The sequence below is a fragment of the Pinus tabuliformis genome, chromosome 8, assembly GCF_031772625.1.
Source record: "Pinus tabuliformis cultivar Carrire ecotype Pingquan chromosome 8, CPIR1, whole genome shotgun sequence".
Taxonomy (NCBI): domain Eukaryota; kingdom Viridiplantae; phylum Streptophyta; class Pinopsida; order Pinales; family Pinaceae; genus Pinus; species Pinus tabuliformis.
Window position 1 is genome coordinate 1046343760 of NC_142294.1, and position 15269 is coordinate 1046359028.

The 15269-nt window shown below is 37.7% G+C and overlaps 2 protein-coding genes across 2 annotated transcripts; both read right to left on the minus strand.

The window, feature by feature from the left end:
• Positions 1–8793: 8793 nt before the first annotated feature.
• On the minus strand, positions 8794–9567 carry LOC149238939 (uncharacterized). Its single transcript, XM_089369704.1, has one exon. It carries the CDS (start codon positions 9565–9567, stop codon positions 8794–8796), a length of 774 nt encoding a protein of 257 aa, XP_089225830.1.
• Positions 9568–11190: 1623 nt separating this feature from the next.
• LOC149238940 (uncharacterized) lies at positions 11191–12435 on the minus strand. The gene has a single exon (XM_089369705.1). It carries the CDS (start codon positions 12433–12435, stop codon positions 11191–11193), a length of 1245 nt encoding a protein of 414 aa, XP_089225831.1.
• Positions 12436–15269: the final 2834 nt, after the last annotated feature.

Here is a 15269-nt window from a genome sequence, read left to right on the forward strand (position 1 = left end):
TGTGGGGAAAAACTCCACAGTTAAGCGCGCTTGAGCCAGAGGAGTTCTGGGATGGGTGACCTCCTGGGAAGTCTTGGTTACCGGGTGCAAGCCCCGGAAGTGATGATTGATGCTATGTGATTCGTTCTCCACATTTCACTAGTTTCAATCCCACTTCTTCACCCCTGTGAGCATCACCCGATGCAATGAGTGCTAAGTGAACTATTCAAAAATCATGAGAAATTAGTCACTACCTCTCATGGAAATGGTCATACATGAATGATCTTACTTAACGTAGTTGAATCCCAAAAAATGATATCTAATATAATGCACTGCGTAAAACCCCCATACTTAAATTCAAAAAGAGTCAAGGGATCTCTACTTGAATGGTTCATGAGGCACAATACTTGCTAAGGTTTTGCAAATGGGGTAGCAAGCTAAGTGGGCTTGATTGTGGGGAAAAACTCCACAGTTAAGCGCGCTTGAGCCAGAGGAGTTCTGGGATGGGTGACCTCCTGGGAAGTCCTGGTTACCGGGTGCAAGCCCCGGAAGTGATGATTGATGCTATGTGATTCGTTCTCCACATTTCACTAGTTTCAATCCCACTTCTTCACCCCTGTGAGCATCACCCGATGCAATGAGTGCTAAGTGAACTATTCAAAAATCATGAGAAATTAGTCACTACCTCTCATGGAAATGGTCATACATGAATGATCTTACTTAACGCAGTTGAATCCCAAAAAATGATATCTAATATAATGCACTGCGTAAAACCCCCATACTTAAATAAGTGTTTTGTCAAGGATTCATGGTTTGATACTAATAAATTTAGTAAAAAGGGCCTTTAACCAATCTATATGATTACCAGATGTATGGGTTCCTTAAATTAGAAAATATTGACAAAAATTTTAATATCAAAACTACATCAGAAAGTTTTTGACCTATTACCTCGATATACACTTGCCAAGATAGCAATGAAGAGTTATAAGAGTAGTTGGAGACATTGGATATAGAAGTTCTCCACACATATCCTTTGTCTCAGCTACTCACCTTTATAGAACTTTAAGGGCCCTTAGATAACTGGAAAATTGTACAAAATCTGGGGATGTGTTGTTCCTATTGGAGATGGTTATCATAATTCAAATATTTGTGGAAAATTTCCTTGGAGCTCAAAAAGGCCTTCTTAGCCCATTCCCTTTTATATCAATATCTCTCTAACAGATACATGTTGACCCACATTATATAATTTGTCAGAAATAAGAATTGGCTCTACATCTCTTTTCATTCTTCAACTTAGCAGTTTGCAACGACTTGAATTAATGCTTCAGCCAAAACCCTCATAGACTCCCACTTAGATTAGTTTTCAAACATCTAGGAATTACCACACAATGGTCTATCACCATTTTGCACTAGATGACAACTATTGAGAGTGGAGATCCTCTATTACATCTAGAATCATAGTCATGATCTGATCTTTATGTGGCCTCATTGTTAGATTTCATCCATTAATTTCAAAAAACAACGATTCACTTGTGTATTCTTCATATCTGTCCACATGCAAATAATTTCAAAAGCATTGGGGGTTAGATACTTGCACTTCCATCAGAAAAGTACCCCACCCTCAATAGTCAGGAAGAAAATGGATAGCCAATTTCTCCCAATTAGAGAGGAAATATGAAAAAAGAGGTTTAGGGGTGAATATTTTCAAATCTATTGTGGCAAGGTGTGATGCCAGACACAAAATGTGGAGAGACCGTAGGTTGCCATAAATCATTTGAATTATATGGATATTTTAGGGCTATTTCCTATCAACAAAGGATTTAATTTTGAAGTGTTTTTTTTGAATTTGGACTCTCAGCCTAAACCTCCCTTTTCCAATTTTTGTTCTCTTGACTGCCAATGTTGGCCTAGTTTTGTTTGTTTTTATGACCCAACAAACTGTTAGCTTAGAATATTAAATACTAGGTTTCCCCCTAGCATTAGTTTTTGATTTTCTTTGTCTCTATCAAAGAAGAAGGGAGAGATATTTATGGTGTACATAGACAACATTTTCAGTCAATAGAAGTATCATTCTCAATGTAAAAATGTAGGAAATATCAATATCAAAATTCTATTAATGATTAAATTAAGGCCTTGAAATGAAACTAACCAAATCATCATGCATGAAGTATCATGAAATTTATTGGTGAGAATCAAATTCATTCAATTGTGCCTATAGAAAAATACACCATCATGATAAGAAAACACAAACTTAAGACTGAAACTAGCGTATTGTAGCCAAACAGGTGTATGCCTATAATTAGGACAACTTTATAGTCATGGAGAAATTGACAATAGATGTAAACATGCTAATAAATCATTTACATAATTAAATTTCAGAATGTTTAATATTATTGGAATATCATACAATGTACAAACAATTTCTTTCAGTCACAACCAGGGTACTATCGGGATCAAGGAATACCTCTCATATAAGACAAATTTTTCTAAGAAAATCCAAGCAAAGAATTGGGTTTGATATTCCAATTATGGAGTGCCAATTGAAACTCAGTGTCAATAGCACAAAAACTATATAATTTAAACCCTAATCACAATATGGAATTTACTGAGCTCGTGTCCTTAAGTTTACTGCAATTGACAAGCGGCTTGTTTCATCATTGGGTGTATGAAATTTTCAGTGGTTTGTTTTTTCCTAGATTGATCACACAAAAAAATTGAAACCCCACTAAAATTCACAACTGGGCTTCCGAATGTTCAATAATTTAAAGGCTCCAATGTAAAAATATTCGACTTCACACGTACCTGAAGGAAGCTTTTGGAGTAGTAGATTTTGCCAAAATTTTGAGGGAAAATTAGCGTTCACCCTATGGAAACTAATTTCGTGACGCATTTTCCAACGTCGAGCCAATGGTTCCCATTACTGATGGTTCACAACATTTTTCTAGCTAGTTATTTCTCTTTGATTGTTGGGGTTTGTCACGGACTTCAAAGATTTCGATCATTAAGCTCATAAATTACATGAGAATAAAGAAAAAATGGGTAGTGTTGTAAATGTAAATGAATTAAATTCATGTTTAAAATAGTGATTTATAAAGTGTTATATGTATTAAGTTAAGTTTATTTGATAATTGATATGGTTAAATGTCGTATTTCTAACAAAAAGTGAATGTTTGTGGGATATTAGGAAAACATTCATTAATTGTTTTCAGAATATAATTAGTGTCAAATATCCGACTAACATATTATAGAATATTTGATGATAATTGTGTCTGTTGGATATTTGATGAAAGTTGGCGCTTTAAAAAAAATGCAAGTAAAATCCAATAACACGACCAAACTATCACAGTACAACGTCATATTTTCCATCAATATGTACTAGTGAAATTTGCTAAATCCAACATAGAATTCAACTCCAAGAAAGGCCCCAAAGGTACATAGGTCATTGTTTGAATACCCCAATAATTCCTAAGATATATATATATATATATATATATAATCTTGAAATGTTTCATTCTATGGTAGGAATTGCACCCACATGATTGTGAATGACCAAAGAGGGTAGGATCCTCGTTATAGAGGTAAGGTCAGAGAGAAAGAAGGGAAGCCCAACTTGGGATAATGGTTAAAATAACTTTACTTTTCATACCTTATTCCTCATGTAACAATTTTAGGGGAAATAAAATAAGGGTATTGATTCATATTAAAATTACTAACATAAATGATTGATTCGTATTATTGTAGTATTTGTTAGGTTGTCGTGTTTTTGTTCTTAGACTAAATTAGTCATTCACGTTAGTGATTTTTAGTTGTATTACTTATTAGTTAGTTGTATATTTCAACCTGGGACTAAATTAGTCATTTATGTTAGTCGTTTTTAGTTGGTTCACTTAAGTTTTCTCATTTTTGGTAGTATTTCACTTGGAAAAGTTGTGGTGACTAACATTTTTAGTCACCTAGTCACTAATTTCTCATTTTCTACTAGTGATATATATGTCATGTGTATTATTGAAAATATACATATTTATTAATTTCAATTTCATTCAAACTCTATTTTTTAATTTAATTATTTAATGAATATTTATACCCATTTACATTTAATTTTCATATGTACAGATGAAATCAATATCGATGATGAGATGTTAAAAAAAGTTGACATTGACATATATGGAGATAAAAAAATTTGACCATGTTATACGATATCATGTTAAGGTCATTATTAAGTTCTTCAAAGATGAAAGTGTGATGTTTAAAGGTCAAATTTTGAGAGGTCTCTTAGCATGAAAGAAATTATAATATGCTACAACTCTATTGGGTATTCAAAATCAACGAAAGATAAAAAAAGGTGAAGGAAAATGTGATTCAAAATATAAATAGTGCTCTAAAAACAAATGGAACATCTATAAATAAAAATGATGTAGCTGTACATAGAGCAATACAAATGGTAGTGGTTTCATCAAGTACTAAAGAAAACCGTTTGGTAAAATCTATGGCAAAAATATTAGGGACCTCACGAAAAACATTGCACAAACATAGGAAATTTCAATTGCAAATAGATGTAAATGATGAGCTCGCTTGTTGGGCGGTTATTCGTAGGCAACCATACAATGATAGACTTGGAGAGGATGTTAAAAAAATAATATATGAATATTGGATGGAAAATTCACGTGTTTCACCAAAAGCAAGGGATGTGATGTGGCAAAGAATAACACGAAATCAGTATGAAGAACATGCAAAACATATCTTGGACACCAGCCAAATAAAGTTGTTCAATAAGTTCATAGAAGAGAATCGTGGAATTAATGTCTCAATCAGTACTTTTGTGCAACAAAAACAGTGGTATGTTAAACCTATCATTGTATGCGACACTTTTTGTTGTCATTATCATGTGGAATTTAAATTATATTATGACACATTCCTTAATTTTGGTAAAACATTTTGGAAAATTCACCTCCTCCTTCCACTATCGATTTTATATTTGAAATTATATGTGTAAGAGAGTCAAGAATTATTTTACCAAAAGAAATGTGTTGGTGGTAAAAAATGTGATCATTGTGGAAATTTGACTTTATTTCAGAACAAATATTCTATTGATATAAATGATCAATCATTGTCTAACCTAAAAGTGAAATGGTAGAGATATGAATATATCCATACATTGGTTAGTTCAAATAATAGTACAAGTGCTAAAAGGATTTACTTACAAGAACGAAAAATTCATGTGATAGAGTTTTTGAAGAAATTTGAGACAAAAATTTATAAGTACACCAAGCATTCACATAGACCTGCAATTCAAAAAATCCTGTGAAATTTTTCCACCAGGGACCATTTTTTCAGTAGTTGATTTTGTAGAGAATTACACATTTTTTGAGCAAAATGAAATACATAGTGAATATTATCATTCTGACCAAGTCTCTATGCTTGTCCATATTCTATATAGACGCGATGAAAAAATTGTTGATGATATAGAAAGCACTAGTGAAAATCGACATGTTATTAAAGAATATCACTTTTATATCAACGATGATCGTACACGTGATACACATTTCGTACAACATTGTTTTGATAAGATTTATGACTCATTGAAAGGTCGTGGAATAAAATTCAATGAAAATTGGATATGGTCAGATGGATGCGCAATTCAATTCAAATCTTCACGATCATTCTTTTGGTTGTGTCATCTTCATAAGAAAATCCACATTAAACATTGTTGGAATTTCTTTGAGACTAGTCATGGAAAATGAGAACATGATGGTGCAGGGGCATGTATAAAACGACCACTTCAAAGATATCAAATGGACCACTCTGCAAACAAATTTGTCTTAGTTGAACAAGTTGTTCAATGGTGTGATACTGCACTAAGCCATCAAACTAACCCATCAAGGGAGGTACGGAGGTATGTACATATGTACAAATTCATTTGTATATATTTTAATATATGATAATTTTTATTAATTTTCTAATTTTAAACACTTACAAATTATATAGTTTAAACAATATGAGGATGATTATCTTTGATATATAAATTGTATTTTAAATAACATATTTAAATTCTTTTTGAATTTACTATAGATTTTTTTTGCATATTGGAGTCGAAGATGTAGATATATCGATTACATATGAAGCTAAAACAGTAAAAGGGACTCAAAAATTGCATTCATTTAAAACAAAGGATTACTGAAATGAGCTTGCATTTGATAGAAGAAAATATTCTTGTTTTTGTATTGTTTCTATAGAGGACACATAATCCAATGATGTTTGTGAAAATAATATGTATGTAAAACCTTGGCAACATACATAATTAAATACAAAGGGGAAAATGTCAAATGCAATCTTCGAAGAGATGGAATTAGAGGAGACTATAGTATCATCTGAAGGAGATTGAGTTTCTGATCTTGTTAGAGAAGGTAACATTTCAATTGATTTCAAAGGATATATATATATATATGTGTGTGTGTGTGTGCGTGTGTGTGTGTGTGTGTGTGTGTGTGTGTGTGTGTGTGTGTGTGTGTGTGTTTTATGTTTTTAAAATCAATTCATATAAGTATCTAGATAATAGTTAAAATACATAGATCTAGAAATAGATAATAAAATCAAGTGCATATTTATAATGTTATTTTCATGTTAATTATGATCTGAATTTACCCTTGTTTTTATTGTGCATGAGATGTTTTTGTTGTAGTTGCACCCATTAACAACAAAGTATTATTTGATATGGTTCACTAAACAAAAGATGAAGTTATTGGAAGACTATGATGATAATGATTTTATATATGAAAGAGGGTCTATTATACTAAAATGTTACTTTTTTCCAAGAAACTCAAAAAACTGAGAGTAATGTTTACGTTTAAGACTATCAACACGATGTCATAAGTTGTCAATATAGTCACTTGGTATGTGCAGCGCACATAAAGTTGATAGAAGTTTAATAAAAAAAACAACTAAAAGTTAAAAAATGGAGAATGTCAAAAGATGACCATGAACGAATAATTGAAGATGGCATTTCATTAGAATTTTTTTAATTGAACTTCCCAACAATTTCTTCTACCTGGATTCATCTTTGAGAACATAGAGTTCAATTGTACATTGTTAGCATTTCTTTTTATGCACTCTTAAGTTGTACATTCTTAAGAATGTGATGATGTGAAAGTGATACTCATTGGGTCTTGTATCGAGTTACAAAGTTATATGTATACTGCCTGTTATGTATACCTGTATTGAGAATTTATTGCTTTGTTAATTTTTTATGTATACTGCGCTATTATTGCTTTGTTAATTTGTGATTGTGGTTGGTTGAGCTGAGCGTTGTTACTGCTTTGTTAATTTGTGATTGTGGTTGGTTGAGCCATTTACTAAGAATCATTTACTAACATTATAGGAATGATTGAATGCAAAATGTACCAACTAAATGCAAATTTACTTTCATTTATACATATTCATGAACTTAAATTATATGTAAAACCTTTAAAAGCATCAAACCATGCATGCATCATGCAAATTGTGGGCCATGTTTTATAATGAAATTTTATCTAACTTATGTTTGTGCATTCAAACAACTTTATATTAAAAGTTAACTATCAACCAATATCCATAGTAGCCTTTCTATACATGAATTCAAAATGTACATATCATATTTTATAATGCAATTTTAAGTTATCATTGTTTTAGACATCTACACCGAATTATAAGATTCATTCAAACAAAAAATGTAGACCTCACATTTTGTAATTTTCAATTTTAATAGATTCATTTTAAATAACTCAAGACAAAACAACTTTAAACAAAACTAGGAATCATCTACTAACATTATAGGAATGATTGAATGAAAAATGTACCAACTAAATGCAAATATGTAAAACCTTTAAAAGCATCAAACCATGCATGAATCATGTAAATTATGGGCCATAAAAGTCAACTATCAACCGACATCTATAGTAGCCTTTCTATACATGAATGCAAAATGTACATACCATATTTTATAATGAAATTTTAAGTTATCATTGTTTTAGACATCTACGCTGAATTATAAGATTCATTCAAATGCAAAATGTAAACGTCACATTTTGTAATTTGCAATTTTAATAGATTCATTTTTTTTTAACTGTAACGGTTATGAATTTTATTTATTTGAAAAAGATAGGAGGGGTCTTTGCCGAGGCAGCCCCATTTACAAAGAAAACAGCCAGCATATTCAGCTTTTGAGTTACAGCATTTTCAAGGAATTTGAAAGAAGTTATCGTCGTTGATAAGTAGCTGCCCTTTCATGAGTGAGCATCCTTTGTTCGCCATCTGGTCCGCTTCGCCATTCAGATTTCTAAGAATGTGGTAGAACTTGTAGGAGGTGAAATCTTGAAGGACTCTTTTCAATCTGCCCAGAATTTTATTGAGACTAGCATTGTTGAAGAGGTCCTCCGTGTTTAATTTTTTTATTAGTATCTCTGAATCTCCAAAGACTTGGAGGTCTTTAACCCCCTTTTCTCTTGCTATTAGACAAGCTTTGAGGAGACCGAAAATCTCTGCCTGGTTGTTGGTTTTCTGGCCTAGACCCCAGTAGAAGTAGTCTCTTGAAATCCCATCCGAAGAGTAAATGACCCCTCCAGCACCAGCGTTCCCGGGGTTTCCTTTGGAGGCCCCGTCAAAGAAGATTGTGGTGAGTTTTTTGGATCTCCACCAGTTTATGAAAAATTCCTCGGGATCTCTTATTCTCCATTCCGGATTTGCTGTTTGAGGAGTGAGGAGGAGCTTACGAGGAGAAGGCTCAAGGGGGCAAAGCCATCTCCTTTCTTCAGGAAGGAGCAGAGGATCTTCTTTGAAGAACTATTGTTGGGCTGCTTCCAAGAGGAATGCTTTAGCTTTAACTGCAACCTGAAGAGGGGAGTGTCTATTTCCATTAAAGATTTGGTCATTACGAGCCAACCATAGCTGCCAGCAAACAAATTTGGGGATTGCTGTCCAAATTTTACGCCAGAAGGATTTGGTGGGGATGCTATGAGGATAGATATTGCTCCAAGAGGCAAACAGTTCAGCAACAGTGCTCTGAGGGAAGGCTGGAATCTGCAGGTCCAAAAGAGTGAGCCCCCATACTTCCTTAGCGAAATTGCACTCCAGAAATAAGTGTTGGGCAGTTTCAAGGTTGCTTCTGCATAGCTCGCACCTATGAGGCCCTGCAATATTCCTTTTCTCTAGATTGTCTCCTGTAAGAAGTTTGTTATGCACCAGCATCCAGAAAAAGAAATTCACTTTAGGGAGAGCTAGATTGTCCCAGACTAGCTTCCAGAAGGCCGGAGAGTGACTGCTGTTCTTTGGGTCCTGAAGAGCTTTGTATCCTGCTGCTGCGGTATAGGTGCCTGACAGTCCCCAAGCCCAGCTGTCTCTCATATGGCGGTTTTCAGGAGTGGAGCCTTCCAACAATTTGACAAGAAGATTTTTTTGGGGCGTTAACCAATCTGGGATGCCATTGAAATCCCAACCGGCCCATTCTCCCCGGCAGTCCCAAATCGAGAGGTCATATAGACTGTTTTTGCCTGCGCGTATCAGCCATTCTCTGATGTCGGCAATGTCCTCGTTCCCCTCCAACGGATCGCTCCCCATTATTCTGTCCTGCCACAAATTAATACGCTTGCCATTGCCCGACACTCTGTACAGGGATTTATTAAAAAAAATGCTTCTTTTGCAACAGAGTTTCCAGACATGCGTACTGTTGACAGAGGAATCAAATTGCAGGTTTCTGTAGGACGAATTGCAGGCGTATTTAGACAGCAATGTGTTGCTGGTCGGGTGGTTGGGCTCGTGAGCCATTTTCTAGAGGAGTTTTCCTCCCAACGCCAGATTAACAAGGGAGGGATCTCAAATTTGGAGACCCCCCTCTGCAATCGGCCGTCTAACCAGGTCCCAATTTGCTAAATGCAACTTGCTTTCATTACCTTTCCCTCCTTGCCATAAAAAGTCCCTTAATAGTTTAGATATCTGCTCCATGACGTTTCTGGGGGCCAATAAGAATGCGGCTTGGTAGATTGGGAGCGCGAACAACTGAGACTTGATTAAAATGACTTTTCCTCCTTTGGTTAACCAGTAGCCACCCAATGCTGCTATTTTTGTTTTGATTTTACAAATGATATCTGACTAGAGCGACCTTCTATTGACTCCATTTGTGATAGGGAGGCCGAGATATTTAATCCGCTCCCAACTAGCATGACCTCTGAACCCCAGAATGTTCGAGATGTTAATGAGCTCTTGTTGACCTGTGTTCCAACTGTAAATTTCACTCTTTCTCTCATTGATAAGAGCACCTGAGACTCTGCAATAGCTTTTTAGGACCGAATCAAAGACTTTGGCAATTCTGGGGGATGCACCTCCGAGGAGAAGTGAGTCATCTGCAAAGAGCGCATGATTCAGAGGAATGACATCTGAGGAGGATTTGAGACCAGGGAGAGAGCCAGTAATTCTTTCAGCTGTGAGTTTTCTACTAAGGGTATCTGCCATTAAGATATACTAGAAAGGGGAGAGAGGGCATCCCTACCTGATGCCTCTCCATGCTTGGAAAAAATTAGAGGGACAGCCATTGACAAGGGGGGCGATCCAAGGGTTATCGATGCAGGCATTTATAAGCTGGAAAAAATTGGGCGAGAAGCCGAAGGAGAGGAGAACCTTGATGAGAAAAGAACGATTAACTCTATCAAACGCATTCGCCATGTCCAATTTAATCAACATACCTTTCTCTTTTCGCTTTTTACTGGAGTGGATTGTCTCCTGGACTTGAATGACATTGTCGAGTATGTGCCTGCCTTCCACGAAGCCACCTTGGGGACTGGAGATCAGCCTCTTGAGCAGAGGCTTGATCCTGTTTGCTAACAGTTTGGCCAGTATTTTATAAGATGCATTACAAAGTGATATGGGTCTGAATCTGACAAATTTTTCTGGATTGGAATCTTTGGGGATTAATGCTAGGTAAGTGGAGTTGGTTCCTTCACCAATCTTAGCTTTTCTCATGAACCCCTTTATAATTTTTTGGAGATCTACTTTGATGATGTTCCAGCAGACTTTATAGAAATGAATTGTGAATCCATCTGGGCCCGGAGCCTTATCTGATTCCATGGACCAGATAAATTTTATGATTTCCTCCTCTGTTACCTCGCTGGTGAGAGCAGTGTTGCCTTCAGGTCTGATTAGATGAGGAATGTTCGAGAGGAATTCTACTATTTCCCCCTCGGAGGCCTAAGTTCCCTCACTAAAAATATTTCCAAGGTGGTTGTCCGCAACAGCTTTGACTTGGGAGAAGCCTTTGCTAACATGGCCCTCTATTGTCTGTATTTTTGAGATGTGGTTCCTGGACAGCCAAGCTCTATATTTTTTGTGGAAGAAGGAGGTGTTCTGACCCCCTACTTTTAGCCACAGACTCCTAGATTTGATTCTCCAATATTCTTCTTCTTTTCGGAAGGATCGATATGTAGAGCATTGGGCCTTTATTTCTTGTTCCAAAAGATCCGCTGTAATCTCTTTGCTTTCCATTTCAGTTTGCAAGGTCTCCAAAGTATACACTGCTTCTTTCCTTATGCTGGTTGGAGTAGGGACTGGTTTCCTTATCCACTCCTTCAGAGCTTGTTTTGTGGCCTTCAATTTTTGCTCCCACACAAAACTTGAGGACCCTGAGAATGATTTGGCCCAGGCTTCTTTTACAGTGTCGATAAAGCCTTCTCTCTCAATCCATAAGGGGCTGAAGCGGAATGGTAGAGGGCCTAGATCTTCTTCGTCTTCAAGGAGAAGCTGGATCGGCTTGTGGTCAGAGGTCAGCTTAGGTAGAATTTTGGTTTTGATTATCTTTTTATCCATCATAAGGGAGCCTTGGACCAGAAATCGATCCAGTCGTGCAGAGATATGATCTGGCCCAGATCTGTTATTGGACCAAGTGTAAAGGCCGCGTATGGGAATGAAGTCTAATAGATCCCATTGCTGAGAGAGTTCTTCCACAAAGGCCAGCATAGGATCTCTGCTGTTGGAGCCGCCCCTTTTCTCTTTTGATTTCAGGACTATATTAAGATCACCTGCTATGATAATATTACTTGGATTATGCTGTTCTAAAAATGCTGAGAGGGAGGTCCAGCATTCTCGTTTTTCAGAGTAAGTGACAGGGACATAAAGATTAAATAGAGAGATAGTCAGCTTACTTGCACAATGTGTCAGCTCCGTGAAGATCCAGTGCTGGGTTTCATGAGATTTTTTTAGCAAAAATAAATCTTCTGTCCAAAGAGTTGCTAGCCCTCCGGAAGAGCCCCTTGAACTTACTACTTTGCCTGTGCTTTTCTTCCACTTTGACTTGTTGGTGTCTAGAAGCGCTCGGCCTTCTATCTTCATCTCTTGGAGCATGAGGATGTCTGAGGGTTCTATTTTTAGGAGATCCATGACTACTTCAGCTTTGGAGGCGTTCCCCAATCCTCTGCAGTTCCAAGAGGTGAGCTTCATAATTTACTTGAGAGGAGGAATAGGGCCTCCCTTTGAAGGCCTTGGTCTGATGTTTCTTCCAATGGACATTTCTATGGTGGACTGGCTTCCTTGGACTTTGAGTCTCTCAGCCTCCTCTTCCCTTAATTCTTTGCGGGATTTCCTGCCTGCTCTTCTAGAGGGTCGCTCGAAGGCTTCATCCTCTGAAGAACCCGAACTATCTACTAGTTTTTTCCTTGTTACTTCAGCATAAGATGGGTTGGAGGGGCTACCTTGTGAGGCCTCAACCTGTATAGCTTCTTCCCCTTCTTTGTTGGATGGAGGGACTTCTATATGTTCCTGATTTTCCTGAATCGTGCCTGCTGGGTTGATCTGAGTTTTTTCTGAGTCGTTCGGGGTTGAATCCTTTTCTTGATTGTTCTTGGAACTGCCTGGAGCTCCAGAGGTGTACCCTTTGCCATTTCCCTTTTTTTGATGGGCAGTTTTTTGGACTACTGTCCATTGTTCCTCGTTTATTTTGTCTGCTTGCTCCTCTGCCTTTTTCTTGCAGTGCTTTGCAAAATGACCGTGACCGTGGCAGTGTCTGCATTTGAAAGGGAGTTGTTCATAATCCAGTTCCTGGACGTGTGTCCACCCAGCAACAGTGAGCTTAATTGCTTCAGGAAAACCCTCTTCTAGGTCAACTTCTACACAGATTCGGGCACATGAGTACTGATCTTTTCTTGCTGCTTGATCTATGTATTTTCCGAGAGCGTTACCAATGATCTGGAAGGTTTTTTGGTTCCAGCAGTGGAGGGGAAAATGGGGAAGTCGCACCCATACCGGGACAGCGGAGGGGACGTCCTGGGAGGGATCAAAGTCGGGAGACCATTTGTTTAGGTACAGGCCTTGTGGTCCCATGAAATAAGGGCCATTTCTAAAGATGAGGCTTCTATCATCCGGGTTTTCGAAGACGAATACGAAGAATCCTTTGCCCACAAAATAGCTCTTGACCCCCTCTTTAATCAAGGGAGACCAGTTTCTTTGAGTCCAGTCCTCTACCGACTTTGGGGATGGCCAGAGGCCCGTAAACTGGCCTATTAACCCTCTCTCAGTGAGATTCAAAGCAGCTTTGCATGTTTCTTCTTCAGGAAGGGAAACCATAGGGATTGAATCTAGTTTCTTGACAAACTTCTGCTGACTAGCCGTGGGAGAGCGCTTCGAACTTGCAGCAATCAATGCTTTGAATGCATAAATCTCCGGAGGCGGGTTGAGTGGAGGGGCAAAGCCCCCGCTGGATTCCATGGGAGAGTCTCTGCTAGTGAAACTCTACATCCGCGGGGCCGCGCAGGCATGCACCCGGAAGCCCAAACTCTCCGCTCTCTCAAGCTGGCAGGTCTTTTGACAAATTCCTCAGAGCACGGTCTCCTGAGAAGTCCTCTGATGCAGCCTAGAGGGCCAAGACTGGCCTGCGGCCAGGATCGCACTTCTGGGTCAGCAGCTAGGTCTTCGATCCGAATTGGAAACTTTTTAATAGATTCATTTTAAATAACTCAAGACAAACCAACTTTAAACAAAACCTAGGAATCATCTATTAACATTATAGGAATGATTGAATGCAAAATGTACCAACTAAATGAAAATATGTAAAACCATTAAAAGCATCAAACCATGCATGCATTATGCAAATTGTGGGCCATGTTTTATAATGCAATTTTATATAACTCATGTTTGTGCATTCAAACAACTTTATATTAAAAGTTAACTATCAACAAACATCCATAGTAGCCTTTCTAAAGGAAATCCTAGTGAAGCCAAATTTGGAGGTATATTCAGAGATCACCAAGGTCGAGTAGTCTGGTTGTTCACATCAGACTATGGAATCACGAGCAAAAATGAGGCATAATTCAATGCAATGAAATATGGATTAGTAATTGCAAGAAGGGAAAGATTTCAGAAACTGGTGGTGGAAGGTGACTCCACCCTGGTGATAGATACTGTTAAAAAGCTTCAACACGGTACACACTGGGAAAAAATAAGTGTTGGAGAAAAAAAATGTTACTTTAGGAAATAAGGGTTCTCATTCAAGATATAGCACACCTTATCCCAAACATGTACGTCGCTCAGGGAATGTTGCAGTCGATTTCCTGGCAAACTGGGGATGCGACAACCTAGGCAAGAACCTGGACATCTCCAGGAATAGGACAAACCAGGTAGAAGGCATGGAAGCTCTTAGGGAGATTATGGAAAAATATAGGGAAGGAATTCAAGGCCCCCTATCGGGCTGTGACGGGATAGGAGATACCCAGGCGGATTGTCAACATGTGTGAGAAGAAGGAGGACAGGGTTGGTGGGCAGCCTACCCAAGGACCCCACACGCATGCGACATTAAGAACCTAGAGAGGCTAGCCACAAGTGGTAGCTACCTTGGGAAGGAAAATGGTAATGCAAGGTGATATATGAGTAAAAAAGGTGGTGAGGGGTGCTAGAGTATGCATGCATGGTTTGAGGAGAAACTTGCCCGCGAGAGACGAGACTGGTAGCAGGGGGGTGGAACTTGCTTACGGAAGGATAGATTGTCGCCACTAGGAGGAAGACGCCACCAATGCTTTGGAGGGAAACTGGTATGAATTTCAGGCCCACCTTGTTCTACATATGGAGTCTATGTTGCAAGAATGGAGGATGGCTTGGCAAAGAATGGTGATGGTTCTGCATGTTTTTGGTGGAATTTGTTTCAATTCTTTGTTATTGATGTCCGGAATTTTAATTTCTATATTATATGATAACTTGTTGGAAAAAAGGGGCATGCATGGAGGTTCAGGGTCTGCTCTTGGCACTCGGGTTGTAAATTTCTCTCCTGCATTCATCAAAACAAG

Coding starts and splice junctions, on each gene's coding strand:
- LOC149238939 (XM_089369704.1), bottom strand. CDS start 9,567: ATGGGGAGCGATCCGTTGGAGGGGAACGAGGACATTGCCGACATCAGA.
- LOC149238940 (XM_089369705.1), bottom strand. CDS start 12,435: ATGAAGCTCACCTCTTGGAACTGCAGAGGATTGGGGAACGCCTCCAAA.